Here is a 27,891-nt window from a genome sequence, read left to right as displayed (position 1 = left end):
CTGAACCTTCTTGACTGATCTGTTAGAACAAACTCTATTTAAAGTGTATGTTGCTGGTACTGCAGGGTTTAAGGACACCACCAAGTGGTAAGGTTCCAATAAGTTCGTACAATGAATGGGAATATTTTGAATATTCCTCGAAACTTCTTACATTCAATTGTTATCAACAATTTTTCAAATGTTGATGCATTTGCACAAATTTATTCGAGGTAGTCCAGTTATTATTATTTTTTACTAGTTTTGTCCTTTCCATCCTGGTGACTACTCCTCGTCTCTATCCTGCACTGCCTGATACAAATGGATTTATATTAACTCCTACATTGTTTTATATAGAGTTTGTGCACCGGCCACCGAGACGCAACAACAACAAAAAACTTGCTGGTGACCTGCCCTGTTTCAAAAGTTCGGCCTGACTAGTAATCATGAACCTGTTGTGGATTGTAAGGTAAAGAATAAAATTGTAAGGTAAAGAATAAAATAAGTCTGTCTGTTCTTCTGTTGAACGGATCCACTATGTAGTTTTTTTTTTTTATGTCGATCTAAAAACATGGTCAGCCGTTCTGCTGCAGGAAAGAGGTTGTTCTGTAATCCAATTGCAATAGAAAGGAGAAAAGTTGTTTAGACTGCATTTGACCCAAGACCGTTTTGCTCATACGTTTTTGTTATAATTTTTCAATTTGACTGCTGGAGGAAGCTGCAGTCTCTTGACTCACAAACAAAATGCCACTAATGACAGCTTTGTAAAAAGCAACAGGATGTGTATGCATGAAGGCTTTGGTGGGATTTGGTTTCTTGCTTGTAGGAGAAACCATGGCGGAGTTTGCTCCTGTTTTGTGCAGTGCGCAGGGTTTTGGCAACAACACAGACATTGTGTTTTTGATTTCACCTTAAATGATTTAGGTAAAAGGAGGAAATATATTACATGTTATCCATTTATTGAGGAATGCACAAAATATAGCTGTTAACATACAATCTGGGTATACTTAATTATTCATTTTTACAAATATTAAAACCAACATTCTTTTCATAAAGTATAAAATGTACACATATTGGACTTTTAACAATGTATTTTCATGGAAAAGCACCTTGAGACTAATGTAAGACCACTATAATAGGACACCGAGTCACTCATGTAATTTTACAAGGACAATTGATTGTGCTGACGAAACAAGGCATCCAGGGGAATTTGTCCATAATTTATCAAACAAATCCAATGGAAAACTAACTTGTGTGCTCCCTCGAATTCAATGGGACCACAAAATGCTTACGTTGGAATTGAGGGTATTGATTTTATTATTATTATTATAATCATTATATATTACTGATGAACTCTCGGGTTGATCACAGACTTTCCCTCTTACCATCAAACTCGCTGTTGTTCAGGATGTTTTTGATCATAAAACATTTATACTGTATATAGCAAACGTTGGCCACAATGTTACAAAATAGACTTAATGAAGGCACACCAGCAACGTCACACCAGCTCACACAAAATATGAATACAATCCAAAATTATGTACATGGCAACAACAGAATGTTAACGTTCCGGCATTGTAACACAGAATTATTACAATTTTATGGAAGAGAATTTAAGATTCTCTTAAGTGCTCTTCATATTTATCAATCCCAGAGATTTATGTCAAAATAAACTAATAACTAAGGACTACGCCACACACTTGTGTATGTTACAATGTGAAACAAAGGCAAAACAACTCAAAGGCAACTTAAGAAATACTAATACTATATGAAGTATATAAGTAATATTACTTACCTTATAGTTAATTTAGTGATGGAAGAAGAAAAGTAAACTGTATCACAAAATAAATGGCAGCAAGACATATCTATAGGCCTGGAAACTAATCCACAAGGAGCAGTAAAGTCACTCAATAGAGACATGTCCTTGATAAAGACTGTAACACCCACACAGTTAAAAGTAGAATATGAAGTCAAATTCAATATCCGCTCTTTCTCACCAGCTCGACAGTCGAGACGTGGTCATTGCTTCACTGCATTCATCTTCTGAAGCACAAATAAGCACATCTGCACCTCCTCACAAACCTTCTGTGGGAAGGTGCCCCATTTTAAACGAATGCAGCCCAAAGCACGCGGCATCCCAAATGGACCCGTCTGTGTCGGACCGGTCTGTTTGACCTGGGAAGGAGAGCGGTGCCCACCCCCGGGTTATTGGCTGTGGGGTTACCTCTCCAACATGGGACCCAAAAGCTCTTTGCAGACGCACATATGAGCAAAATCATACCAAAAGAGGGAAGACAGCCAGGGGTCAGGGTCTCTGGAGCTTTAGATATTGTAATCCACCTCTCGTGGTCCATAAGTGAGGCTTGAGAGGGATTATTTTGTATCAGTCCATTTCTTTTGTATTGTTAGCAAATATAGGCAAAAAAGATGTCCGTGCTGGTGACCACAGCCTCTCTCCCTCATCTCCTTCGTTATTTACTACAGTTTTGTTCCCAAAGCGCTGTAAAAATAGTGATGGAAATTATTTGTCATGCAAATGCACACACAACAGTACAACTAAATGACTGTATATGCTTCGCCAAAGATCCCAACATTTTCTAAATAATCAAAACATTCCTTTGATAAGTTTGTGCCTCTTTAACTGCTGTGTCCCTGTTTTCACAGTTAGAAAAATAATTGCCCTGATTTTGTAAATAAGTGTTACAACAGCATCTGTATTTCAAAGGTTGTTCTTTTCAATAATTATTGTGAGCAGGTAGAGAGAAAAGGGTTGAAGTGTGCTTAAGTGTGATCACGTACAGAATTCACATCAAGAGAGACAAAGGGTGTAAGTAAAGGCCTCTTATTCCGTTCCAAGCTTGGCAATCAGTTCATCGCATATTTTAGTGAGCTCCTCGATCTCTTGATTCTGTGAGACAGAGAGAAAAAGATTTGAAAATTAGGGATAGGCCAAAAAACCAGGACAGAAATAGAATTCTGCACAGGTACAATAGACATTGCTGGAATTTATACAGAGATTTGTCTTGTATAGATCGCAGAAGACTGCATGTGCCGACTTTAATCATTCAACTAATATGTTATTTGTCTTCAAGGATCAATAATGGGTGTGTCTTTAAATCTTCTTAATTTCCCCAGTCTGGCTGGAGTAAATTAAACACTGCCCCCTAGTGTTAGGCGACTGTGGGTGCGTGGGGAGCATGGTTGTCCTCCAATCAGAGGGTTGGCCTTGGGCAAGACACTAAATCCAGCATTGCTCCTGTAGCTGCGACTACAGTGTGTGAATGTTACTGATGGACAGGTGCCACTGTGTATGGTAGGTCCTGCCATCAGTGTATGAATAGTCATGTCGTGTAGGGTTACAGCGATTTGAGTGGTCAGAAGACCAGAAAGGCACTATACAAGTACAGTCTATTTACCATTTAGTGTTAGATTTTGTGCCAGTGTGTCAGCAGAAGAGCATTTCTAAAATCTGTGCTATGATGATGATGATGATGATGAAGAATCACTGGAGACTCATTTAGTAGGTTTATGTGTGTAAAGCACTTTCAAAAACACTTTACACAACCAAAAGAAAAAAGGCTGGTTGAAAGATATTCAGAACTTCCACTAACCAGACTTCACCAGACTTCTGCCTTGAAAAGAGAATTCAGAGCCCCAATCACAAACTTCTTCCCTTTAAAAGTGTTTTTTCGGCATACCCTGCCTTGCCCCTAAATAGTTTAACGCAGTGAATCCATCTTGATCATGTTTGCAGTCATCCTACCTTTTGAAGGACAGCTCGATCTAGTGAGTCCACCTTCATCTGCTCCTTCCTCAGGCTGGCGTTAAGAGCGACACTCTCCGAGTCGGCCTTGGCACGTACCTGGGCTATGTCCTCGTTAGCCCTGTTAGGGCGGGAGTGAAGGACACAAGAGTGATCGGAAAAGAGAAAGATTGCGTCTCATTTTTAAAAGCCAAAAAGCTTTCATCTATCAAAAACCTGCCTAACGATTACATCCAGGAATCAAAAACAGCAGACATGGAAGCTTACTTGTCCAATTTTTCCTCAGCATGCACCTTGAGGGTTTGGTATCGCTGCTCCTCCTGCTTGATCCGCATCAGGTAGTCCTGCGCGCACTTCTTCAGCACCTCCTCATTCTGTGGAGAAACGCGTGGAGAACGTCGAGGGACTTGGCTCATTTGTGGCGGCGGGCAGGAGAACATCTCAAGGGATTCATGCTGAAGCGCCACTGACCTTCTTGAAGCCCTCCAGGACTCCCTTCATGTTCTCGTACCTCCTGAAGAGGTCAGCAAAGGAGCGCTCCACGGAGTTGAGGTCGGCGACGGCCTGGTCCCTCTCTGCGGTCAACTGCCGGACTGACTTACTGCAGGACAAGGACTTCTGCTGCTGCTGGTCCTCTGTAAACAGCAGACGAGTCAAAATACAACACGTAGATGTATACATACTGATTGACAGACTGAAGTCTATGTGGGTCCATCATTAGATGAATTACTAGAATTTCAGTGCACATTACTAAGCTGTATTGATCAAAAGACAATGTGTGGAGCACTGGGATTCATTCCATTGTTTTGGGTCTGCGGGCTTCACGTTATGTTTGACTCTAGAGTCGAGACGCCTCTCAACGGAACGGCATTACTAGGCAACAGCTCGGGCCCAGGTTTACCTCCGGTCAGCTGATCTCATTCACATCTCCTCCAGCGAGGGAAGGTTTAAAAGAAGGAACGGTTATTACGTCAGTCAACACCTTTCTTATTATGAAGGTCCAGATTTACAGAGGCATGCCACATTTGGACATTAGCGCCATCTTACAATAATAAAAACATTTATTAACATAAATGTGTTAACAATTTGTGTCTTCAATAGTCAAACCTGTCTTGACTTTTCCACCACCAGGTGGCAGCAACTTACCAATCATCTGTGCAACTGTTTTTTCATACTCTGCAACTATTTTCCTGTCATGATAAAAAACATATAGAAAGTGCAACATTTGTTAGCTTTATGTTTCCACAGTATTGTTCACGGCAGTTTTAAAGAAAAAAAAGCTCCATACCTCATCTCCAAAACCTCCGATCTGCTCTCCTCATACTTCCTCTTCCACTCACTGACCTCAACCTCTTTGGTGATGATCTGATTGGAAGACAGGAGATGACGAGGTGAATTTTAATATAAAAATAAATCAATACAATGATCAATCCTGGGATCCACATAATCAAATAAGAACCGTTCCCTCGGTCAGTGGCGTACCTCTTCTCTGATCAGGCTGAGCACTCCGGCTTTGTCCATCTCACTCAGAGGCATGTTGTCCTGTCCTGCAGACAGAGCTGCTGTGGCTTGGACCTGACTGGTGGCCATCTTTATGGTTTGGATCATAGATAACTCACTCTGTGCAACGTGCAGAAAACATAGCGTGGGCTTAGTCTAGGATCTGACGAGAACATCCCTTATAGCGTGTCACAAATCACATCATCTGCTGCTTTGACTTTCCATTTCAGACATGAGGTCTTCGCATGATGCACTCTGGGAAAACTGTTCACATATGTGTTGAATTTACACATAAGAAAGTGTGATCATATTGGAAATGTGTTTTGAGTAAACTTCAATTATTGTAGCATATTAGCTATGAGAAAAAAGTCAGCAAAAAAATAAAAAAGTGGAACAAAGTTCATCCTACTGAATAATCCTGAGCAGTTATTAGCCAAACTTCTTACTAAATGAGATCCAAACCGTGGTGCTAAACAAGCCGGTAATGTTTAAATATTCATCCTGATCCCTCCCTGTGGTTCCTATAGTCGACTTACCATATCCTCTTTCAGACTGCAGGCGTCCTTCTCCTCCTTGTGATCCGTAATCTTACTACCAAGACCTTCAACGAGAGAAAAACACACGCCACTCAATGACAACGGTTCACTTGACTAATGACCCATTAGATTACCACAAATTAATCCACACAGTAGTCTTTCAGTGCCAATGTCAAAAAAAGCTGAATGTCTGCATTAGGAACGTATCCACTACTTGTTTATATTCTATTTTCTGGTTGCCGTCCTGAAAAGATCTGGAACGTTTGTTCCCCCGTGTAACATGTGTAACTTTCTTCTATCCTGGACAGGCGTAGGAACCATGGTATTTCTTCACTACGTTTGACACGTTCTTGGGTCATTGCAGTTTCTAGCTCTCCAACAGAGTAACTGAGACGATTACGTTGCTGAATCGCTCTCCTTGTTCAGTTTCCATTTCATCTCATTGGAACTCAGATTGATTGATGGACTTTGTGATATTGTTGGTTGAAATCCTTTGTTAAAAGCTTACATAAGCATGCAATTTTTGTGTGTTTTTTACTGGAAAAGATATGGAAAAAAATAGGATAAATTTCTTCCTATTTTTTGTGTATAGTGTTAAATGGGACCACAAATTTAACTAAGGATGTGATTTGCATTTTATCTCAACTGTAGCCCCGTGCCACATGCATACACTGACCTTCCACAATGCAAGTCCGCTAAAATAACTATTGCTGATACATCAAAAGGGAATTTAAATTTGACACTGTTGAGGGTTTGAAGATGTAAACATACCATCCATGAAAGAAATATCATCGATTGGATATTTCCTCACAGGTGCTGTTTTGCACTCTGGTTCTCCTCCCTCCTCCTGGTCAGTTGTCTGGCCCTTAATGCCAGTGGAGGCAAGCTTCTCCTCATCCGTGGCGTGATGAACCCGCTGATTAATCTCCGGGGTGTGAACCACCACCTCATCCTCCTCCTGTATAGAAGGAAGGATGATAGGACCCACATTATAATGAGATTCATGATAGCATTCACCTTGAATAGATGTTAAATATCAAACACAAGTCAATAGAAACATAGTGAACTCTTTACAGGAATGTTTTATGCAGCGTTAACTAAATGTTTCCCTACATGGGAAAGTGTGTATCATAGTGAAATAAAAAATCTCAAAAAATGTAGATATACTTGTTTATGGCTAAAGAAATGTACTATAACTTATTACAATCTCAATGAATAAATGCGACTCCAATTCATAAATATATTCGAGATGCACTATCCTGATGAATTTGCATTAGTAAAAAGTAATATTGGTGGACTGGGACATGAGAAACTGTGTTTCTATAGTTTGTCTTAGAGAATCTGGAATCACATAATATTGTTAAGGATATCTTGTAGGCATGTTGAGGGCAAACAGTAGCAGTAGACGCATATTAAACTCTAGAATTATAAGTCACACATCCGTCACCATGCAAATCCAGCGGTGAAGAGCTGGAGTGTATGTGTGTGTCTGTGTGTAACGAGGTGAGGCCAAGAGGTTCGGACAGCTGTTGGATACTGGACATTTTCCACTTCAGTGCAGTAGGGTGAATCACTTCAGCTGACAACACACACACATCACCTGATTGCAGGAGTCAAGCACCAAGGACTGGCTGTCCTCGTATTTCTGAACTTTACAGGGATTCCTAAGGAACAAGCACAAAAGCAACAATGCAATAGTCAGGACATAGTGATCTAAAAGCAGTGAAAACCTTGTTTGATGTTTAATTCCTCCTTTCTCCTGTTCTGACAACCACAGAGCTGCAAGTGCGTCTGTGCCTTTAGAGCCAATTTCTTAGCCCCAAAACAGGTGAAGTACAGCCACATACACAGCTACTATAACCATTCTGGTGGTGCCCAACTTGTTGAGGGATCATAAGAAAGGACAAATTAACTTGATGATGTATACGACCTTGTGAGTTGAGGTGGAAACAATGATTTTTTTTCCCTCACATGCTCTACTCTCAGTTGTGCCAAAGAGGATGCCATGTTGAGGGTAAAATGGGAAGCAAGCATGCACGGTAGAAAGAGCGTTGATAGTGAGAGTACTTACAACAGAAAACAGAGAAACTTGACTTGTTCAGATGTCCTGGGGCTAGTAGAAGTAGAAGAAAGAAGCAGTAGATAGGATGAAAAATGAAGAGAATATTGATTGAAATGAAGGGGATATTGATTAAAAGGAATGTAAAACAGATCAGGAGGAAGAAACACTGGAGAGTGCTTGAGAGACTGAAAGCGTTCACCTCATCATGTTGATTTAAAATTTCAGCATAAACACAGAGTGCTGAGAGACCTGGAAAAGCTGAAATGAGCCCAAACTGCAGCAACCACAAGCAGTTCTAACAGCCTGTAAATAATCTGTATGTGATTTACATCAACGACCAGTCTGAGTGGTTGGCTCGTGTTCAAAGCTAACACATCCAACCAAAGAAGAGGGAATCTTAACCTAAAATCACACGCAGACACATTGAGTCAAATTTTTAATGTGGCTGTTTATATCACAACCTCAAAACTCCTGTGGCGAGCAAGAAAGTTTTAATTTAGCTGTAGACTCACGTGATGGTCTTCTCTTTGTTTTTCTTGGGAATCTGCCTCACTTTTTTCTCTCCCGCCGGGGGCCCTGCTCTCTGCCTGCCTCCCTCCTTCCCCTTGTTCTCTGGCTGAGGGGCGCTACTGGAAGGGTCCTCGGTGCTTATGGATTTGGAGGGTTTAAAGGGGTCCGCGGAGTCATCCAAATTGTCTGGGTCAATATTGTAGGAGCTCTTCGGGGGCAACGGGGAGCTCCCACTGTAGCCTCCGAACGGATTGAAGTTTGGATCGTCCCACTGACTTGGATCAAAGTTGTACGCTCCAGACTTAGGAATGGGAACGTCGTCGAGGTTCAGTGGCGCCGTGGAGTCGGAAAGTGGCAGAGGAGTTTCTGGAAGGGGATCCAAAACTGCTTGTGGTAACGTTTGAGGAACTGGTTCTGACGCTGGTGGAGAAACTGGTTCCGAGATTGTGGGTTCTGGTGCGGGTTTGCAGGGAGCCTCGGATACTTTGGCCTTCTGCCTTTTGGCACCAAGTTTGCCGATTGACTTTTTACCACCTAATTTCCTCGGAGGTGGCTTGCTGACCGCCCCATCGTCCAGACCGAACTCCAGCATCACAGACTTGGCCTCCGACGATGACGACGCCGCCATCACCGCTGCTTCCGCTGGAGCTGCTGAGCCGGCCTCGCACACAGGCGTGGAGCCACCGATTGGCTCAGGTCTGCAGAGGGAGCTTGAACCGAACGGTGGGGGAGAGTTCTGGATTTTGGATCCGCCGCACTTGAAGGGGTCAAAGCTCTCATCCAGCTGGTCAGGGTCGAATTTATAAGTAGCCATGGGAACAGGAAGTTCTTGTTCCTCATTTGATTGGGGAAGCTCGGTCAAAGAGGCCTTTACCTTCAGGGGTGGAGGCCTAGAATTTCTGTTTTTTGTCTTCTGAGCAGACTGCATCTGGTCCAGGCCATTGCAATGTGGTTCTGGTTCAGTAAGAGGTTTCTGATCAGGGGGATCTGGAGCTGTACTGACTGCAGGTTCACTGCTGTAGACTGAGTCTGTTTCAGGGGCTAGAGCTAGAGATGGAGTAGGAGCTGGAGCAGGAGTAGAAGCTGGAGCTAAAGCAGAAGCTGGAGAAGGAGCTAGAGCTACTTCCGGGACAGGATCTGCCACTAGGACTCGGGCTCTGCATGGCTCTGTTGACAGCTCTGTGCATTCAGCCAATTCGGGAAGTTCCTTCCCTGAGGATGGAGGAACGACAGCCTCAGAGTCTGGGACTTCTGTTTGTTCTGCTTCGAGGGTCTGGATGTTAACTTCCAGTGGGGCCCCCACGGGGACCACAGGCTCATCTTGACCCATGTTGTGGTTATGACAAATATCTTGATCCCAAACAGGAGCAGTCACTATTAACTGCTCCTCATGGTCCACATCTAAAGAAGAATTGAAGAAAACAAAAAGAATTAGAATTAAAAATGATAACAATTCATAATACAAAATGTGAAACTGCATGCACACTTCTTCTCCATCAGGGTTCCTCCCATCAAATCCATTCTCAGATGTCGGTGGCATCTGATTGGTTCCTAGCATGCCAAGTGCTCATATGAGTGCTGTTGCCATGGCAATGTCTTACAACGTGTAACACACTACAACGATTGACTGCTTTGGAAAAAGGGGGTGAAAAAAAGAGCTATGATTTATTTTGCGTTGTGTTTAAGACAAAAGGGGGGGGCGACTAGTTTTGCCTCTAGGGAACCTTTTAATACATCAACATATTTTAGTATGCCCGTCATGCCCTCCATATTGATGTAATATTATGTTGCTAGGAGACAGCACAGCCTGCTGTATTTCTACCTACTTCCACAAACATTTCCATGTTGACAGTGTCGTTTTCAAAGTATCCTGCAGTCCAACATACCAATACAAACATTTCCTCATTGAAATCTACAAGCAAAGTAGGAATGCCTTTAGTTTTCTCGCTCCTATTATTTAAAGGCAGAATATGTCACAGCAAGAATAAATCTCACTCATGCGCAGGGCCTGTTTGCAATAATATTTTACTACTTCAATAATTCTAATAGGTGTAAAAAGTGGGAGCATGTAGCTGTGCATGTTTCCAATCAAAACCCACACCTACGTACATTATTATCTCTGAGCTCAAAATAGGTTTGCAATGTTATTCAAACTAAAACACAATATAGTATTTATATAGTTATAGCAAACCGTATAGTTAATAATCGAATCGAACTTATTAACTCAAGTTGAACATCATATGATCATTTATTTCACCACAAATGTATAATGTACATCCATTCAGGAGACTTCAAGCTTCAAGTATTAATCTGTTAATGTAATGTAATGTAATTTAACATCAAGTGCCTTTCTGGCTCTGGGAAAAGGCTTACATTATCTGTTAAATATCCATTAACTGTCACAGCATATAGACTGATGCTGGTTTGGTGATGGAGATGTTGGATGGGCACAAACAAACACTGCAATCAGCATGTTTAGATTCTGAGAAGCTTCAACTCCTGCCTGCCTGGATTCAAACTTCCTCATTCACAGCTGGAGGAAGGGATGTTTTGTGTAAACAAAAAGGGAACTCCTTCCTTGCTCCATGCTGGTTGAGCTGCACAAAGTGTGCTTTTTGAAAACATTGGTGGAGCTGCTTTAAAAAGAAAGTATCTACTGCAGCCAAACCAAAGAATTGCATGGTTTTCAAAAACATGCTTAAGAAGTGAACTACAAGATTGCTTCATCCTGATAACAAGCCTTGTTCAGCCACTCCCCTTATTGTGACCTCCATTAGTCACCAATACAATGGGAGGCAAACCAAAGCTTTTGTTGAACCTGTTGAATACCAGAGCAAAGGTCATTCCCACACTCTGCAACAGGTTCCTCCTCTCAGAGATACAGATGACAATGCACCAGCTAATCATAACACCCAAAACTCAGTGTGCATACCAAGCATGCAGAACAGGTTTCACTACTTGGGCATTAGCACTAGTAAAAAAATACAATGCAATTAAACACCTTTATATCATCCAACCGAAACTTGATTACGATATTTCAAGTATGCTCTTAGTAATAAAGTAAAAAAAAGGCAGATACATCCCAGAAATATTGCTTGTGTATCAAATTGCTTTGATGTTAGAAACCTGATGAACCATGAGACAGTTTAGACACAGTAGTTGAGTTCGTAATTACCCCAAAATACTTTTTAAAATCACTATTTTAAAATGTAAAGATTAGAGGCCCATTTGAGAAACATTTATATTTTCCATTTCTTATAATAGAGCCAAATAAATGTGTAGACACGTGATGGCTGAACATCAAAAGCACCAGCAAAAGACTCTAGTTTCCATAGCAACTTGAAGGAGGGACACTCCACCTGAAATGACATTTCTTCCCATCGGTTTGTTATCTGTAATGTTAATGAGAACCTTCAGCTTCACAGATGTGTTGAGTCTGCAGTGTGTGTGTGTGTTTACACCAACTCTATCTCTTCTTCTCTCTGTCTGTTATTTGCGTTTATTAGCAGTGGCCTGACCTGTTTTGTCTGCATCAGTGTTGTTGTTCTCCAGCTCTCCTGGGGAGGCCGCAGGGCCGTGGACAGGAGTTGCTGCTTCAGGGGTGTCAAATTGACCTTCCGAGTCAGAGCTGTGGAAGCAAGAGGCCGAGAGAGCGTGAACTTTCCAAGCTTTCAAAACACAAGGAAGCCAGAGGAGAAAAATGTCTCAGTAACTGATGTACTGGGACCACATACTCAAAGGCAAAGGGCTTATTCAGTCATTTTAAAACAACGGCATTATGGCAAGTATGGAGGACAAAAGCTATTTCTGTTAAATTCCTGCTGCCAACGCCTGAACCCTCATCACTGCAGTTCAGCTAAAGAGCGATGGTCCCTTCTGATGTTGGTCTATTTTGAACATAAAAAAATAGTGAAGAAAAAGCCTCTGATATTTTGGCTGCATGTACATCAGGATTATAATGCAATATTATAATCCTGATGTACACCTTTTAATATTGTAGTGACATGGACAAAAATGACTGATGTGCCTGTTACAGGTCTTCACTGTCCAAAATCCAAATATTACACCAAATACTTTTTCCTCTGATGTTGCATTTGTGCATTTGATCAATGACAGCACTGTAGAGAAAGAAAAGGATTAAGTAAAAGAAAGACAGTAAGAGGAAATGGGTCAGCCCACTCCTTCCTGTCACATTGCAGGAGACTACATCATACAAACTGTTTTTTATCTTGTTACATGTGCACATGGCAAAACTGTAGAGCTGCAACAATCAAATGATCGATTACTTTTGTAAGCCACATAGCAGTGCAGTCAGATATTGATTTGACTTAAGTTATGTAACTGCATGGAAATTAAACATGGATTTTGGCCTTAAATGTAGAGTAGTGATACTTTTTCCGGTAAATAATAAAGTGTGGATGACAACATAAACTTTAAGATTAGATCAAATAATCCTTTATTAGTGTCGCAGCAGGGACATTTACAGGATTAGATCAGCAAAAGGGGTAAAGTGTGCACACACACACACACACACACCGTAAAATAAACAGGGAACAACGGCGGGGATCACATGAAAGCAGACAAAAGCAGCAGAGACAAAACGGCCATGATGCATTGAGCATGTGTCATGTTTGTGAGCAACAATTACCTCATTAAACTAAACTAAACCGGCTGCAGTGTCGTTCCATGTGAAGCCACAGAAATGAGGATGTAGTGTCAGTGAGGTGGAGAAAAACATTCTGCTCGAAACACCGTGAACCACAGCCACACCAAACGTGTGAGTCCGCACTGAACGACAACACAACGCAGTGAGGAAACGTGCACGTAAACAACACATGTGGATGCACATGAAGCCAAAGCCTCTTTTTCCACCCCTTCATTTGCATCCTAGAAATAGACAATCCTCAACCCGACAGGTGCATACTCACGTGTGAGATTGCCCTGCCCCCCCCCACACACACACTCCTGATCAGAGAGTGTGAATCACACTGTCAGTTTAGTTTCAGGACTCCAGCACGACACTTGCCTGCAGCCTTGAGATCTCTCCTCCTCTTCCTCTTCGTCTCCACGTTGTTCCCTCTGCTCGCTGGCCTCCTGCCCCTCTTCATCCTCCTCTCCCCCTCTCACCGCCGTCCACGTCCATTTGGCCCACGACACAGGTGACAGCCAAGACATGTCTCCTCGGTCCGCGGGGACGGAACGGGTCCCCTCGTTTTGGGCTCAGAGACTCGCTGGAATGCTTTGCACAGACGGACCGAACCTGTTCTGCGTTTCCTCCTCAGATTTCCTTCCTGCCGACAGCTCTCACATCTTTCCGCAGAGACTCTCTCCGCACACGAGCTCCCGGTTCCCCGTGCAGGGAAGGAGGCATTTCAGTGCCTTTCTTCTATTTGTAAAATGCCTTAAAGACTCCGGCTGCTTCCTCGGCTGCTTCCTCCGCTCCTCTCCTCTCCTCTGCCGTCTCCTCTGTGGCGGAATGGCACAGCCCCGATCAGCTGGCTTTCAAACCGCTGTTCTCCCTCTCTCGCTCCACTGAGCACCTCCCTCTCGACTGCTCCCCCTCACCTCGGGCCGGCCCACGGATGAAACACGCAGCGAGGGGAGGCCGGAAGCCCGCGGCCCTCAGGGGCGACGCAGCAAGTCGTTACTCAACGCAGCGAGTCCCCCACCTCCCCCCCCCCATCTGTGGTTGGAGAATGGTACGGTCCACAAAACAAACAAACACAGAAGGTGGAGGAGGAGCCGCGCTGTTGGGGCTCTGCAGCCCAGAGAGACGCAAAGGAATGTTGGGCAGGTTTTTAGAGCCCGCTTCGCTCCTCCGGGCCGCTGAAGTGTTCACAGTTTACTGTTTCTGCAGCCACGCACGACCCGCGGAGCCAGTTGTTGGTGGGTAGCTCCAGGAGATCCACCTGGCTGGATTCAATTTGTCCGTGGTAACAGTTGAGCGAAGATACAGGGAAACATGGCCTTCAATGCGCTCATTAATTGATGATAAAAAGGCACTTGTTGAATCTGACACAGGTAGCTGTCGTTAAAGGAAAAGAAAGCGTGACATCACTCAGGATGTGTGCATGAAATAACTCACCAGTATTACAGTGTTCTCCAAAATATGTGATGGTACTTAAGTCATTTGTCACATCGACAGAGGACCTGGTGTGTAGACCAAGATGTCTTCACTGGCTACCAGTGGCTGCCCGCATCCACTTCAAAACATTGGTACTCACGTACCATGCTTTGAATGGATCGGGTCGAGTCCACATCGAGGACATGGGCTCACCCTACATCCCAACGCGCACACTCTCGGGCTGTTTTAGACGATGACCTCTCCCATCACATGTGTTTTCCATTAATATTTACTCTAACTGAGGAGCATTTCAAGAAGGTCATGCCTGGATTTATGTCATCAAATCTTGATTTTCAAGTTAAGCAGCATTATGTTATGAATTGAGATTATACTGATTATGTTAAAAACACTTTTTGCTCCCCTATGAGTTGCCTGAGCCCTGCTCTTCATTGGCAATCATTGCCAATCATTCTATCTTGATTATGTAATTTATAGCACTTGGTTATTCTGTTTTCAAAAGTACATTAGAAACAATCTTTCTATCATCATCATTGTTAGATTTGAGCAGCTTCAAAATGAAGCACATATCAGAGCTCCTATGGCATATTTGGATATTTTCTAATCTGGCATGCCTTGTCATAGCGCCTGCAAATGCACCCTATGTGTCCTATTGTTTTCCAAGAGTGTGCTCCTCCTTCAGGGGTTTGGTTAGGCCACGCAGGAGCTAAACTCCTCCCAAATTCCAATGGAGGAGAAGAGACACGTGCCTCAGTCAGGCTCAGAGTTTCCACATTGGACCAGAGAGGGAGGAGTTTGTCCTCTGCCCATGTATTTATGTCTGGGTCTGGTGAGGCTGTGGTGAGGATGAGCCCTGCTTGCATTCACCATTTGCAAGTAGGATATGAAGTAGTGCAAAGAGCAGGAGCACAAAGGTCAATATGTTCCTTTTATTCTAGGGTCACTATAAAAAATAAAAAAAAAACACGAAACTGTCCTATTTCGGAAGCCATTGATCCACAGTGGAGCCCTTTAGGCTTATTAGAACAAAAGATTACTGTTCCACCATGTTGTCCTTGTCAATAATCTTTGATTAAAATGTATGTGATAAATAGGTAAATCTATAACAAACCAGAAAAAGGGAAGGTGTTGCCATGTTGTGTTTTCTGCATTTGTGGATTTTATTTAACATAGAGGCAGGGCATTAGACTCTGTTTTCATTTAAACCCAAATTGTTCTAACCCTGCCCCATAGTGAGGAGCCAGTAAGTCAACGTAGCCAGGGATGGGAGGGTTACATAAGAGAGGGTTTCTGTTACCATCCCTAACGTACATTTAGAACTTTTCATTGCTAAGTCAATTTAACAAACACACTAAAAACTTGAACTGAGCCTATCAATCTTTTTCACTTATTTAAAGACAAACTAATAGTAATCAATGACAGCTTTAAGCACCTTTTCTAGTCTAAAAATGGGACCAATAAACATTAGTAGGTAGCCAAAGGCAGCTGTGCGTCCGGATAAGAGGCCTCCCCCATTCTACCACAGCCATCAGAGGTCCTGCCAAGGAGTCTGACACTCCACCAAAATCCAAATAGAACTCAAAAGAGCTCAGATTTCAAACACAGTGGGAGGATCCCAAAAGCAATTTTGAGAAAACAACAAGAAGAAAAACATCTCAGGCCTTCCGAGCAAATTTTTGTTCTCATTCGTCACAGCAACACAAAATCTGCCTGCATTTTCTACAAATGTGACTAATGAAACATTTATGTCCGATATCCATGTGAAAATGAAGATTTAATCAATGACACCATTTTTATGAGTATTGCTGTAACTTCAAGGCTCACAAATGCAGAGACAATATTAGCACTGTGTTTACAGTATCATACTTTGAATGCACTCCCGCCATAAATAGTGGACATTTTATTTGTAGAGGACAATGGAGGTGGGGGAGGGGGACCAAGACAAAAACATAGAGGAAGGAAGTGAAGAGGAAGGACTAATAAAGCAAAGACTGTGACAGAGAGGATGTGTGCAACAATTAGCTTAAGGTAGCATACCGTAGTTTCTTTTGATAACAAAAGTGTGACAAACTGAACGGTGTGAGGTGATCATTCACCAGCAATAGAAACTGAAAAACATTTGGCTTAGACTTAAAGTTACGACCACATCCTGCCGGAGATGAATAACCGCCTTCTCAGATAAGAAGGCAGGCTCCTCATACATGACTGATGATTTACCAGTTTCACTCTCAGCTGTCAAAAAGGAGAACCGCCTCGACATCTAGTGGTGAGAGTGCACAGTTCTACCCGGACACTGCACTTCACTTAGATACTCAAACTTAAAAATTGCATCTAGCATATTTTACGTGACACAATTTTAGACAGTACAGACCTAATGTTTATTCAACATGCATTAAATGATACACCAATACACTGTATAAAGTAAATTGTTGTGACTATAGTTGCACGCTGATGAACTGTCATTAAGAATTTTTACATTCCATAAGTTATAATTATTATTTTTTCAAGCATATTTTAACACTTTTGAGCATAATTTACGTCCACTTTAAACAAACTTAATTCAAATTGTAATCTATTCAGTTTTGTGCCTCTTTGGGACTGATTTCCTTGTTAGAGGGACATGTGGCCCAAAGACCGTAAATAAGGGATGGCAAAGAAAAGGTACCCTTTTACATGGTAATTTAAAGAAAGCTTAAACGGTAAAGAAATAAAGTGTACATCGTAGATGCCTGATGGTTTTTACAGACGTTGAGCTATTCCAGCAGTATGTCGATGTGTAGCAGTGGAGTTTATTTTGAAAATAGAGAAGCAGTCCGCCAAACCAAAAGAAGAAGTCACTTCCGGCTGAACAATTAGCTAGTTAGCTTCTAGTAAATGGCGGTTGTAAACAGGGTGGACAGTAAACATTACCACGGTTATAACTGTAACTGTTTCATTATCATCAAAACATGTGCTCGAGTGTGTCGGAAAAGCAGGATAGTTACAAAATGTCTATTTTCAACTTTCAGATCGGCTCATCTGTCGTGCTGACAGGAAACTCACTGAAAAAGAGACCGAAACGACGCAAACGGTAAGCGTATGAAGACAGTGCTAATGCTAGCTATAGCGCTACTTTAGCACGGTTAAGATCATCGCTTAATAAACGACCGTAACTTGGTTAACACCAACACGTGTCTGTGCTTGACTAGCAGTAGTTCGGCGTTGAACAATATGCATGTAGCACACGGTCTAAGAAATGAACGAGCAACCTGCTGTAACAGATATGCTAGGTGAGCTAGCATTTTCAAATGGATCTACTGTTAATGTTCGGCTGCGGCTTTCTTTTCTACGTCATTGGTTACAAAGTGTGTTATTAACCTCTAGTTGAACTAATGGAGAACGACGATGGAGAAAAAGACACTGAGTCTGAAGAGACCGAGCTGCGTCTAAAAGTGGAGTCGTTGAAGCAGGATCTCCACGATTGCAGAGCCGAGCTGATCAAGTTGCAGAAGCTGCTGAACCAGTCGGAACGACTGCAGAGAAGCACGGAGAGCTACAACGAGGACCTGCGGAAACAGGTGAGTGCAGCACAGGTGCTCTTCCTTTTAAGCTGGTCCACATCTGCTATTCAGCGCCACTGGAAGCTCGAGAATAAATCCATTTGGGTTTGTAAATCGTTGTAACCCATTCATGCCCCCCCCCTCCCTCCCATCATCAATGTAACGTAGTGTAAGAGTTTCTGCATTGAATGGGTTTAAAATGTTTTTTCTCAGGTTGACCAGCTCAGCGCAGAGATTCACCAGCGGAAGAAGAAAGATAAACACAGAGTCGACAGTGAAACTCAGACGGAAGAATATGAATGGACAGAATCCGGTGCGTTACTTTTGTTTTTACATTAAATAAATGAGATAATTATTTCTATTTTTCAGACAGTGAGTAAGCTGTTACACGTTTTCCATATTCCTCAGATTATTACAACTACTACTATGGAGGCCACTCTCAGAACCCAGAGGCTTCAGACACTAAGGATGGCCCGAACACCGTAGCAGCCGTGGATACAGTGAATGGCACTGAGGCCTCAACCCCGATTGAAGCGGCACCTGTTGATGCTAACCATGATGACAGTGTTGCAGTCACAACAGAGGTTTGCTTTATTAAAAGTTTGTTTTTAAAAAGTTGCTTGAGGTAGAAGCCACTTTTTCTTTCTTCGTGAATTTAAAATTCCTCCTGAAATTGATCATTCAATTTAAGCAATTAATGGGATTATTGTATTAACTATAATCCCAAATCCTGTATTGTGAAGTTGATGTAAATTGCTAGGTGAACTTTACACATCATAGTTTACATTATGCTTTGATAAATCGCATTGTCTCTTTCAGGAGGGTAATGCAGGATCCATAGCTGATATGTTGAGGGCCACTGCCGAAGAGGCCATGACACAAACTGGGTTTGTCTTTGATGAGACAACCGGTCTGTACTATGACCATAGCACAGGCTTCTACTACGACTCGGTTCGTAAAAAAACACTTTTTCAAATTGAGTTGTCTATAATGTAATTAATTCAGCAAATTATTATTTTTTCTCTCTGACAGTCTGTTGAATCTATGCATGTTTCTTTTTCTTCCACAGGCCAGTCAGTTGTACTATGATGCCAACACAGGCATATACTACTGCTTTGATGCAGAGAGTGGTCGATACCAATTTCATTCCAAGATTGAGGTGCCGGCTGTACAAACTGCTGCAGAGCCTTGCCATGACAAGAGCGCTGCTGAAAAGAAGAGCAAAAAGTTGAAGAAAGGGTCCAAGAAAATACCACGCCAGAATGATAAGGTAAGTCACACCTGGATTTTTCATCCGTGCACAACATAAATACCTTCTATGCTTTGTGGTTGACAGCTGGCTTTTGACTTTGTAGTTCCCTTTAAAAACCCTTTTATCACTCAAATAGTCACGAATCTATCGATCTCAGTCTTCAAATGCTCTTTTTATTTTTTGTTTTAAGTTGAGGTTGAGGTTAGATTACTAAATGATTACCCTTTGGCTTAGGTGCAAGAGGTGGCTAACTCATTGGCAAAAATGAAGATTTCTTCTTACTGGAATACTGCTTCCAAAAGAGGTACGCCATTTTAATTCCAACTTGCAAAGCAATTGAGAAAATTGTTCAAAATAGTGTCATAACTTATATGCCACTCATACAGTTCCAATGAATGTGGCTTTTTTTGTTAGTTACAACGATACCTTTAGAAAAACATTGACTGTGATGATTCACCGTCGTGTTGCTTCTATAAACAACCTTAAAGCGAGTGAGGCGATTTGAACACAATTTTATGTAACGGCCCAACCAGGAAAGTAAACTAGTGAAACGGACCCTATAACTAAAAAGTCCCCTGGTCTTATTCGGTGGACTACAGTGGTTTGTCTTTGAAGACTAAAACCATATACAAATCCGAACCCGATTTGACAAGGAGAATGGGATCTACAAAGCCAGTTTGCCCTGTCAGTGAACTCCACTGGAGATGGTAATCTCACTGTCCACTGTCCCGATGGCAGGATCTCCTCATTGATGCGGTAAAGTTGGAAGAAGAGGATAAAGAAACTGAATGGGTTGAAAGGCAAACCACAAAAAGGACCCCCAAATTGAAACGAAGGTCTCGCAGTCCAGATGTGGCTCCACGTAAAAAGAAATATTCCAAACGCAGAGAGGAAAGTGAAAAATCCTCATCAAAGAGGAAGAAGCAGAAAACCGATTCGCACAAAGATGATAAGGATAGATCGAGGAGGAAAAGGAGGAAATCCAAGTCGAAAAAGCCGAAGAAGAAAAAGAGTCCAACGCGGAGCGATGACTCTGAGGGGAACAGTGAACCAGAAGAGGGTGAGATCACTGAGTCCGAGAAGGAGGAGTGGGAGTCCACCCCCTCGTCTTCTAGCTCCAGCTCCAAGGAAAGCCCAGAGTCAGAAATGGAGACTCGGGGTCATGAAGGTGAGAGGAGAAACAAGCCAAATTTAGAGCTTGTTCAAGGCACACATGGGTCTTGGATACATTTGTTTAATCTTTACTTTTTTGTTTGTGTTCTTGAGATCATCCGCTGTTGTTAGTTCCAAACACTTGAGGCTGCCATGTTGCTCTGACAATGCCACGGGTGTCTTTGTGTTGCAGTCAAAGACATTTGGCCGCCCTGCGTAAGAGTGACGGTGGTCCGATCTCCAGTGCTGCAGGTGGGCACTCTGTTCATCATCACGGCCGACTCTCCAGCCACCATGGGCAGGTCAGTGAACCTTTTCCTTGTGGCCCGAAAACTGTACATTGTTTTAGAAGGGTCCGTCAGTCCTGGGGTAGCAGCAGGAAAGAGTCGCAAACAACACAACCTGCTGTCCTTATTTTGCAGAGAGAAGGATATGGACCACGCAATCAGAATTCCAGAGATGGGAGTTAGCAAGGTGCCTTTCTACAATTTTTTTTTTTTGTCCAGCTTTATAATTGACTTGTGCACTCGGTGTCCCTAACTGAACGGTGTTTGGTTCCAGCTCCATGCAGAGGTGTACTTTGACCAGGAGCAGCAGGGCTACATGCTGGTGGACCAGGGAAGCCAGAATGGAACCGTCATTAATGGCAACAGGATCTTGCAGGTCAACATTTTGTCTCTTGGCTGTCGCCTCTAAATAGAACGGTCAAACTAAGCATTGACGTTATCAATCCATGTTTCTTCTTCAGCCCAAAACCAAATGTGAGCCACACGCACTGATGCACGGCGACGAGGTGAAGATGGGAGACACTGTGCTGTCTTTCCACATCCACTCGGGGACAGATACCTGCGACGGCTGTGAGCCCGGTCAGGTGATGGCTCACCTCAGCAAGCACAGGAGAGAGGAGACTACAGGTGAGCCAACTTCCAGAGGAGAGTATAGAGTCATGGAAGCAAGCACTTGATAAACCTCAGGCAAAAGCTCCATGCGAGATTGCACTCATTAGTTGTGCTTTTAACCTCATCATGTCAGAAGATATTCATTTGATTTTTACGCTGTATTTTCCCAAAGGCCCGGGTCTCACCAAAGAGGATAAAGAAGCACTGAGGCAAAAAGAGCTGAAGCAGATGAAGGCTAAATATGGCCTGCAGGTGAGTGCATTTAAGACGTAGCAGGAGCCAGTTAAACTCCTCCTCCTTCTCTCATAATGCCCCCTGTCTTTGCACCAACAGAGCAATGAGTATGAGGAGGCCAAAGCTCTTCGGAACCCCAGATACCAGGATCGAGCCGAGTCCCGGCGACAGACGGTCGGCAGCGAGGGCGTTTTCCAACGGGACGACGCACCCGCTTCTGTCCATCAGTAAGTGTATTAGCTCTGGACTCATTTTTTAAGAAGGACAATGATGGATGAATTGGTAACCGAGTAATCTGTCGTGTCTTCTCAAAGGGAGATCAGCGAAGTCAACAAAGGACGGAAAATGCTGGAAAAGATGGGCTGGAAGAAAGGGGAGGGACTCGGTAAAGAGGGAACTGGGATGAGAGACCCGGTAAGACGACCTGTGGACGTCCTCTTTGCAGGTTCTGTATCAACTAAAACGTGTTGCAATACAATTATTTAATTTTTCTTATTTCCTTTTACCACAGATTCAATTGAAAATCAGAAAGTCCCAGTCCGGTTTGGGGGCCGGCGCCACCATGTCTTTAGACAGCGTCTCCGTGACCAAATCAAAGTCCCAAAAGAACTGGGAGAAAGCGCGAGAGAGATTTGCGGATTCATGCCAGCCGGACTTGCTGTCGCCCAACCAACAGAAGAACAAGTCGCCCAAAGCCTGGGTCAAAGGAGAAGAGGCAGAGACTCCAAACACGGAAGCAAGTGTTGATCCAAACGACCAAAGCTAGGAAGGACAGAATAAACCGACGTTTTTATGTGTGTCTCTATTTTCCTGGGAAAGCGTCGCTGAGGACCCTGGCAGCCAGAACGTGAATTCTTTTTCCTCTCCTCACAACTATCGCAAAGCCGGGACGTCAACGGGACTCTTCTGTCCATTTGCAAAGCGCCGTCAACCACTTGTCCACCGCTGTGCATTAACATCATTTGTAACTGTAACTAAGTGGCTGTGGAATGCCTTTTCATTCGTCTCCATAAGTGAACTGTGTGACCTGTTTACAGTCTCAAAAAGAAAACCCGGCAGACCAGCGGTGCCGGTTTCACGGTCCAGTGTGTCTGAAGCCGTGCCTCACCAATCACAGAGGACACGAATTGCCTCCAGCAAATATTGACATTGAGCTATATTTCTCAGGGTGAGATCATGCTATGATTAAACAACTGGATCCGTGTGGACAGCACTGTAACCGATCGTGTAAAACCACTCCCAACTGCTCGGTGTCAGTGTCTCCACTAAACAAAACCAGTGGTGCACATAAAAGGTTTGAACAGCACCAACAATTTTGCCTCTTATTATTGTTATTGTCATAAGAGTGTTTGCCTCGGAGCAAATGGACACACACTCACCCACGTACGTAGGCGTGTAGGGCCGGTGAGCAAAGAGTCCGTCCGTACGCAGTCTTATCTGTGGGTTAACTGTGAGGGTGTGTGTGTGTGTGTGTGTGTGTGTGTGTGTGTGTGTGTGTGAATATTTGCATGTGTATGCAACTGTGCTCTTTTCACCGAGGCCGGTCTCCCACCAAAGGGGGAAAAAATGGTGGCGTGTTGTTTCTTGTCACTGCTGCCGCATGACTATAACTCCATATATGCTCACAAGCGTGTGCCCGTCGGTCCGGCGCTGGTTCAGCTGCACACCACACAAGAATGCAGACCCGCTTTCTGCGTAAAATCGGCAGAACACAGGTGAGGGATTTGACTCACGTGACGCTGTGGGTGTGACTCCTCGCGCTGGCTCTCCCGCTGCCCTTCTTCTGACTGATATTACCACCCATGTTGATCTCTCCAGCCACCAGATGGACATGAGATCGAAGCGTATATTCTCTGAGACTGGGTCAGCTTGCAGCGGTGGTGCAACGCCGTCAGGTTTCTGCTCTTTGGACAGGTGACTCCTCCGGTCCCTCCCTCCTTCAAATCTCCTCCCTCAACTGCTCTGACTGGAGTGAAACCCTCCACGGCAGCTACTGAGGAGTAATCAAACGGGTAAGGATCCGCTCGGGTTGAGCGGAATGTCTTAAGAGGGAAGCGTGGCGAGTGATGAGATGAAGTGTGATTAGATTGTTTGGCGAGGTTGTGGCTCGGGGCTTTTGGGAGATCTGGCTCGACCAGATTCTGACAGTGGAGTGGAACACTGAGGTGCAGTTCTTCACAAGTTATTACGCAAAACTGGGAAGGGATTCTTTGCAATTTAGAACAAAATCACCAGATTTGTGTTCTAATTACAGACAAGCACATTTCTTATTTTATTGCAGTAAAATGGGTAAAGCTGACGGACTGCTCAGCATCCAATGTCCTGTCTCCACGGGTTGTGGAACCTTTGCACTAAAAGCAGTTTTTAAACGATCAGACGAGAGGAACGTCGGTCTGACACTAACGGCTGTGAGTGTTTCAGGTATTCAGATCGAATGTTTACGTCCTTACTTCCAATCTTCATAAGAAGTTGTGGGAGAAGGTGATGTATTTTCTTGACATTGTATGCTTATTTTCCCCGATGCAAGGTTAAATTCATATCTAATGGAATATCACGTACTGTCCTTAAATAAAATGATAATTATGGTAAAGTTGTTACATTCAGTATGCTGTCAAACTAGAAACTCAAACTACAGACAAAATAAATGTATATAATTATTGAGTCCAACCACAGAAAGTACCTTCATATATTTAAATAATTGCAATGGCATAAAATTAACTAAGTTCATCAGACTGCAAAGAGTTGTGCAATCTCTCATCTCTGCTGTTATTGGATTGTTACATCTTTGATTCTTAAAAGACGCAAATATTGCCTCCCACATATGTCTCTGAGAGCAGAGCAGCAGTAGACTTTGTTCTGTTTTGAGGGGTCACAAACCAAGAAGGTTTGGGGCTCTAATAATTGATGGATATCTGTCACAACACTGGAAATGCAATAATCCTGATCTGTTCTGGAAGAAAGCCTGACATCAAATGGTAGACTTTGAACACTACATCTACACATCTTAGGACTGTGGACTCGTGCTGCTTTGTGTTCGAGTGCGCACACAGAAATAGTAAGAGGGCAACTCCCTCATCATTTGTCATCACTCATCCTTCCCCACACCGGGCACGATGACATTCATTTCCAGCGAGGGCTCGGCTGAGCTCGTGGTTACTTTGAAAGGCCGGTCCCAATATGTTTGTCGAGACAATTCTTCTGTAATATACGGTGTACACGTACACAATAAGGGAGTCACGTCCACAAAATGAAGACAATAGCTCGATGGGCAGATGGGATCCTCTTTTGTGATCCACTGCCATCCGGAATGTGATGGTTCACCAGAGGGCCGAGTGCAGCGCGGCCATCTGGGGCATAAATACGGTAATGTATGAAAATAAAATCCGAATAAACGGTGCTCCTGATGAAGGATGACACAAGCACGCTTTTGTTTATGTTAACGAAAAAATGACATATTCCTCTGGTAATTCTTTAGTATAGTGTGTACTTGTGACAACTTTAACAATATGCCCTTAATTGGAAGCATTTGAACATTACTTAGTTGTACAATACATTTTATTTGTACTTTTCTATATTTCGGAGACAAATAGTGGGCGTTTTACTTCACTAAATATATATGTATATGGGGAAGGGTACCCACCTGTATATAATGTTATTAAAACCAGCTACACTTTTACAATGTGCATCATTAAAGTTAATGCAAGGCTTTTACATTACAGCATTGCTAATTTAAGGCCACTTTAGTCAAATATGTAAATACTTCTTCTATCACTGCTTGTTTCCCTTCCCTCTCTTTGATCCAGCAGCAGAAAATGACCCCTCTCCGCTTGACCCAGTACACTTTCATTTCATTTTAGCCAGACCACATCTTTCTGCCTGCGTCTGCAACTCTGCGTTTTTGCGCCTGTGAGGCCGTTGAGACGCATGAGACCAGAAGCCACACAAGTCTGAGAAACAGTCCCGTGTTGACTCAACTCCCCCCCCCCCCCCCCCCCCGCACTTCCGGCCCTCCGAGCCGTGTTCGTCCACAGCGGGTCCACTGAGCCTCTCTTTATATCACAACACAGCACGCAGGCAAAAAAAACACACACGATTGCAACGTTTCAAAACGTTGTCTGAAATTAAGTCCAAAAAGATCTCAGCACCAAAAATGCACTTGTTGGATGCGAGGAGCGGAGATGTCAGGAAGTGGGGGTTTAAGTTCACAGGTCATCCAACTTGATCTTTTTGAGGAAATGATCCTCATTCCGACCACATTCCAGTCTGCATATGTTTTATACTCAATGAAGCACAATTCTTCAAAGTGCTCCTTTTTTCCTGGTGTAAAATTAAAGCACATGATGTAATCCCGTCGACGCTGCCACAGGGCTTCCGTTTGTGGATTTGAGGGGGAAATGTCACAATGTGTCTCGGTATAAACACAAGATCCGGACCTAAATTCTTGTTCTCCAAACGGAATGGAAATTCCAACAAAGCCATGGCTTCCTCCTGACATGTGACTCAGTCACAGCCGCTGCCGAACGTCTTCCCCTTGGCCTTTCCTGCTCGGAGCCCGAGCCTCTGGGTGTGCCTCCCGGTGACCTCATCTTCCCAGAAAATCCTCCAGAAGCCTCAGCGGCACAAACGCTCACATGGTGCAGCCTCCGTGTCAGCTAGAACAAACTGCTCACATTATTGAATCGACGCCTCGCTTTGCTTGTGCCAAACAACAGAACTGGCGTTGGGGTCGGGGCCCCAGACTGTTCATTCAACCAGCGTGTGTTTGTGTGTGTAACAACCATCCTGTTTACACTGCGTGGTCACTGCTGCCGTCTGTGAAAACTTCCAGTCAGAAACGTATTGTTCATGCAGAGGTTCAGAAGGACAAACATCTGGCCGTAAGCCGCCTGCTACAGTAGGTCTAATGAAGAGGGGTCCCGCACACCCCCCCCCCCCCCCCCCGCCACAAACTGCTGGGTCGACTAGTGAGGGGAATCATACGTTCATGAAAAGAGGCTTTGTGTTCATGCAGAAGACAATAGATCCCACATGGCAGCAGGACCTTTAAACCGGACTCAACACATTTGAAAGAGTCGTCTGGCATTCTGTCCAAAAGTGAGCAGATCACCCCGTAAACCCCCCCCCCCCCCCCCAAAGTTAACTTCAGCAAACATGTGTTGTACTCGATGGCATGAATAAAAGGCACCTGACAGGCACAGTGGCTGTCACACACGGAGTCTCAGGCAGTCAATCATACCTCGGCTGTGACGGGTCTGCTGGGAGGCTCGTGTCCTTCACAGCTCACCGGATGGAGACGTCCTCGATGGTCAGTGGCAGGCGTCCTCGGGGGGGAGTCGGCGCTCTGACTGCTGCCCCCAGTTGCCGCTCTCTGACGGAAAAAGGCTTGCTCTCTCTGCGTGGCGGAGCTCACCAGTCCATGTGGCTGGATTGGAAATGAACTTTCTGGGCAAAGAGCCAAGAGTAGTCTGGGATTTTAAAGACACAGCAGTTGCAGGTCTATATAAGGCTGGGTTACAATTTACTGTGTGAATTTGCCCTTTCTTGTTCTTCTGAGTTTGTATCTATACGGTTCAAATGCGCTTATTGTAAGTCGCTTTGGAGAAAAGCGCCAGCTAAGTGACATGTAGTGTACAGTAATGTAATGTAATTTAGGTGAGACATTAGCAGTATTTTACTTTTTCTACTAAATTCAGAGACAAATGTATTTTTTACTCCACTACCGTACCAAACTACAGTTTAGAAACATTTTCCCATTTACGCGTGTATGTTTATGCATATACAAATGACTAAAAGTTTGATTTTGTTATGTGTACGGTGGTTTAGAGGCATCGCTGTTCAACTGAGATTCCTTCAAATACATATTATTGCAATGTGCCTGTGTACAGAATAACTGTTTTACAGTTTTGTTAATCGTGTTGATGGTCATGACCACAAATAACATCCCAACATGCATAAAAGCAGTTGTGGACGGTTGCAAATGAGCGAGTGTCTCCCTCTAGAGGCGAGTCCAGAGAAGGCAACTGCAGCAGAAACATCTGTACACTACTACTGCAACTCATTATTATGTGCATTGCACAGTGTCCTGACAAAATGAAACAAAGAAACATGTTCGCTCTATCATATACAATGTAATTTAAGGCCAAGACAAGTATTTTAATCTTAGTTGAGAATTGTCCCGAGGAGCCTAGATATTATTTTATAAAAAAATATTTTAATAATATTGAAAGACATAAGGGTGACACTATTTGTATGAATCAATGTGTATGAATAACCATCCTCATGTTCAAGGATCATATGACACCTCTGACCTCTAGGGGGGGGGGGGGGAATCATCACAGCCTCTTCATCAGACATTCTAACAGCAGGCAGCATCTACAGGGAGCCAC

At 43.4% G+C, this 27,891-nt stretch overlaps 2 protein-coding genes across 6 annotated transcripts; one reads left to right on the top strand and one right to left on the bottom strand.

The window, feature by feature from the left end:
- Positions 1–914: 914 nt before the first annotated feature.
- Positions 915–26,902, bottom strand: tacc1 (transforming, acidic coiled-coil containing protein 1). 4 transcript variants are annotated; one of them, XM_037489941.2, is made up of 14 exons: positions 26,742–26,902; positions 11,866–11,975; positions 8,350–9,748; positions 7,847–7,888; positions 7,376–7,439; positions 6,547–6,733; positions 5,776–5,840; positions 5,222–5,359; positions 5,028–5,104; positions 4,886–4,929; positions 4,211–4,374; positions 4,007–4,113; positions 3,740–3,860; positions 915–2,884 (listed from the first exon to the last, which is right to left on the bottom strand). In XM_037489941.2, the coding sequence occupies exons 3-14, from the start codon at positions 9,675–9,677 to the stop codon at positions 2,819–2,821; spliced, it is 2,403 nt and encodes an 800-aa protein (XP_037345838.2). In that variant the 5' UTR covers positions 9,678–9,748; positions 11,866–11,975; positions 26,742–26,902; the 3' UTR covers positions 915–2,818. The 4 variants fall into 4 exon arrangements, with proteins under 4 accessions (XP_037345838.2, XP_037345837.2, XP_037345835.2 ...); XM_037489940.2 differs by lacking the exon at positions 26,742–26,902 and adding an exon at positions 23,239–23,363; XM_037489938.2 differs by lacking the exon at positions 26,742–26,902 and adding an exon at positions 13,374–13,597.
- On the top strand, positions 17,548–22,860 carry aggf1 (angiogenic factor with G patch and FHA domains 1). Of its 2 annotated transcripts, none has more exons than XM_037489943.2 (15): positions 17,548–17,698; positions 17,793–17,986; positions 18,182–18,281; positions 18,377–18,552; positions 18,788–18,919; positions 19,038–19,238; positions 19,455–19,524; positions 20,566–20,674; positions 20,795–20,846; positions 20,934–21,035; positions 21,121–21,286; positions 21,444–21,523; positions 21,605–21,732; positions 21,820–21,919; positions 22,017–22,860. In XM_037489943.2, the coding sequence occupies exons 1-15, from the start codon at positions 17,665–17,667 to the stop codon at positions 22,269–22,271; spliced, it is 1,899 nt and encodes a 632-aa protein (XP_037345840.2). In that variant the 5' UTR covers positions 17,548–17,664; the 3' UTR covers positions 22,272–22,860. The 2 variants fall into 2 exon arrangements, with proteins under 2 accessions (XP_037345840.2, XP_037345839.2); XM_037489942.2 differs by lacking the exon at positions 19,455–19,524 and adding an exon at positions 19,959–20,388 and having other exon boundaries at positions 17,553–17,698; positions 22,017–22,855.
- Positions 26,903–27,891: the final 989 nt, after the last annotated feature.

Source organism: Pungitius pungitius, chromosome 8 (assembly GCF_949316345.1).
Source record: "Pungitius pungitius chromosome 8, fPunPun2.1, whole genome shotgun sequence".
Classification (NCBI taxonomy): Eukaryota; Metazoa; Chordata; class Actinopteri; order Perciformes; family Gasterosteidae; genus Pungitius; species Pungitius pungitius.
Note: the sequence above shows the minus strand (reverse complement) of the source record. Positions and strands in the feature narration are given on the sequence as shown.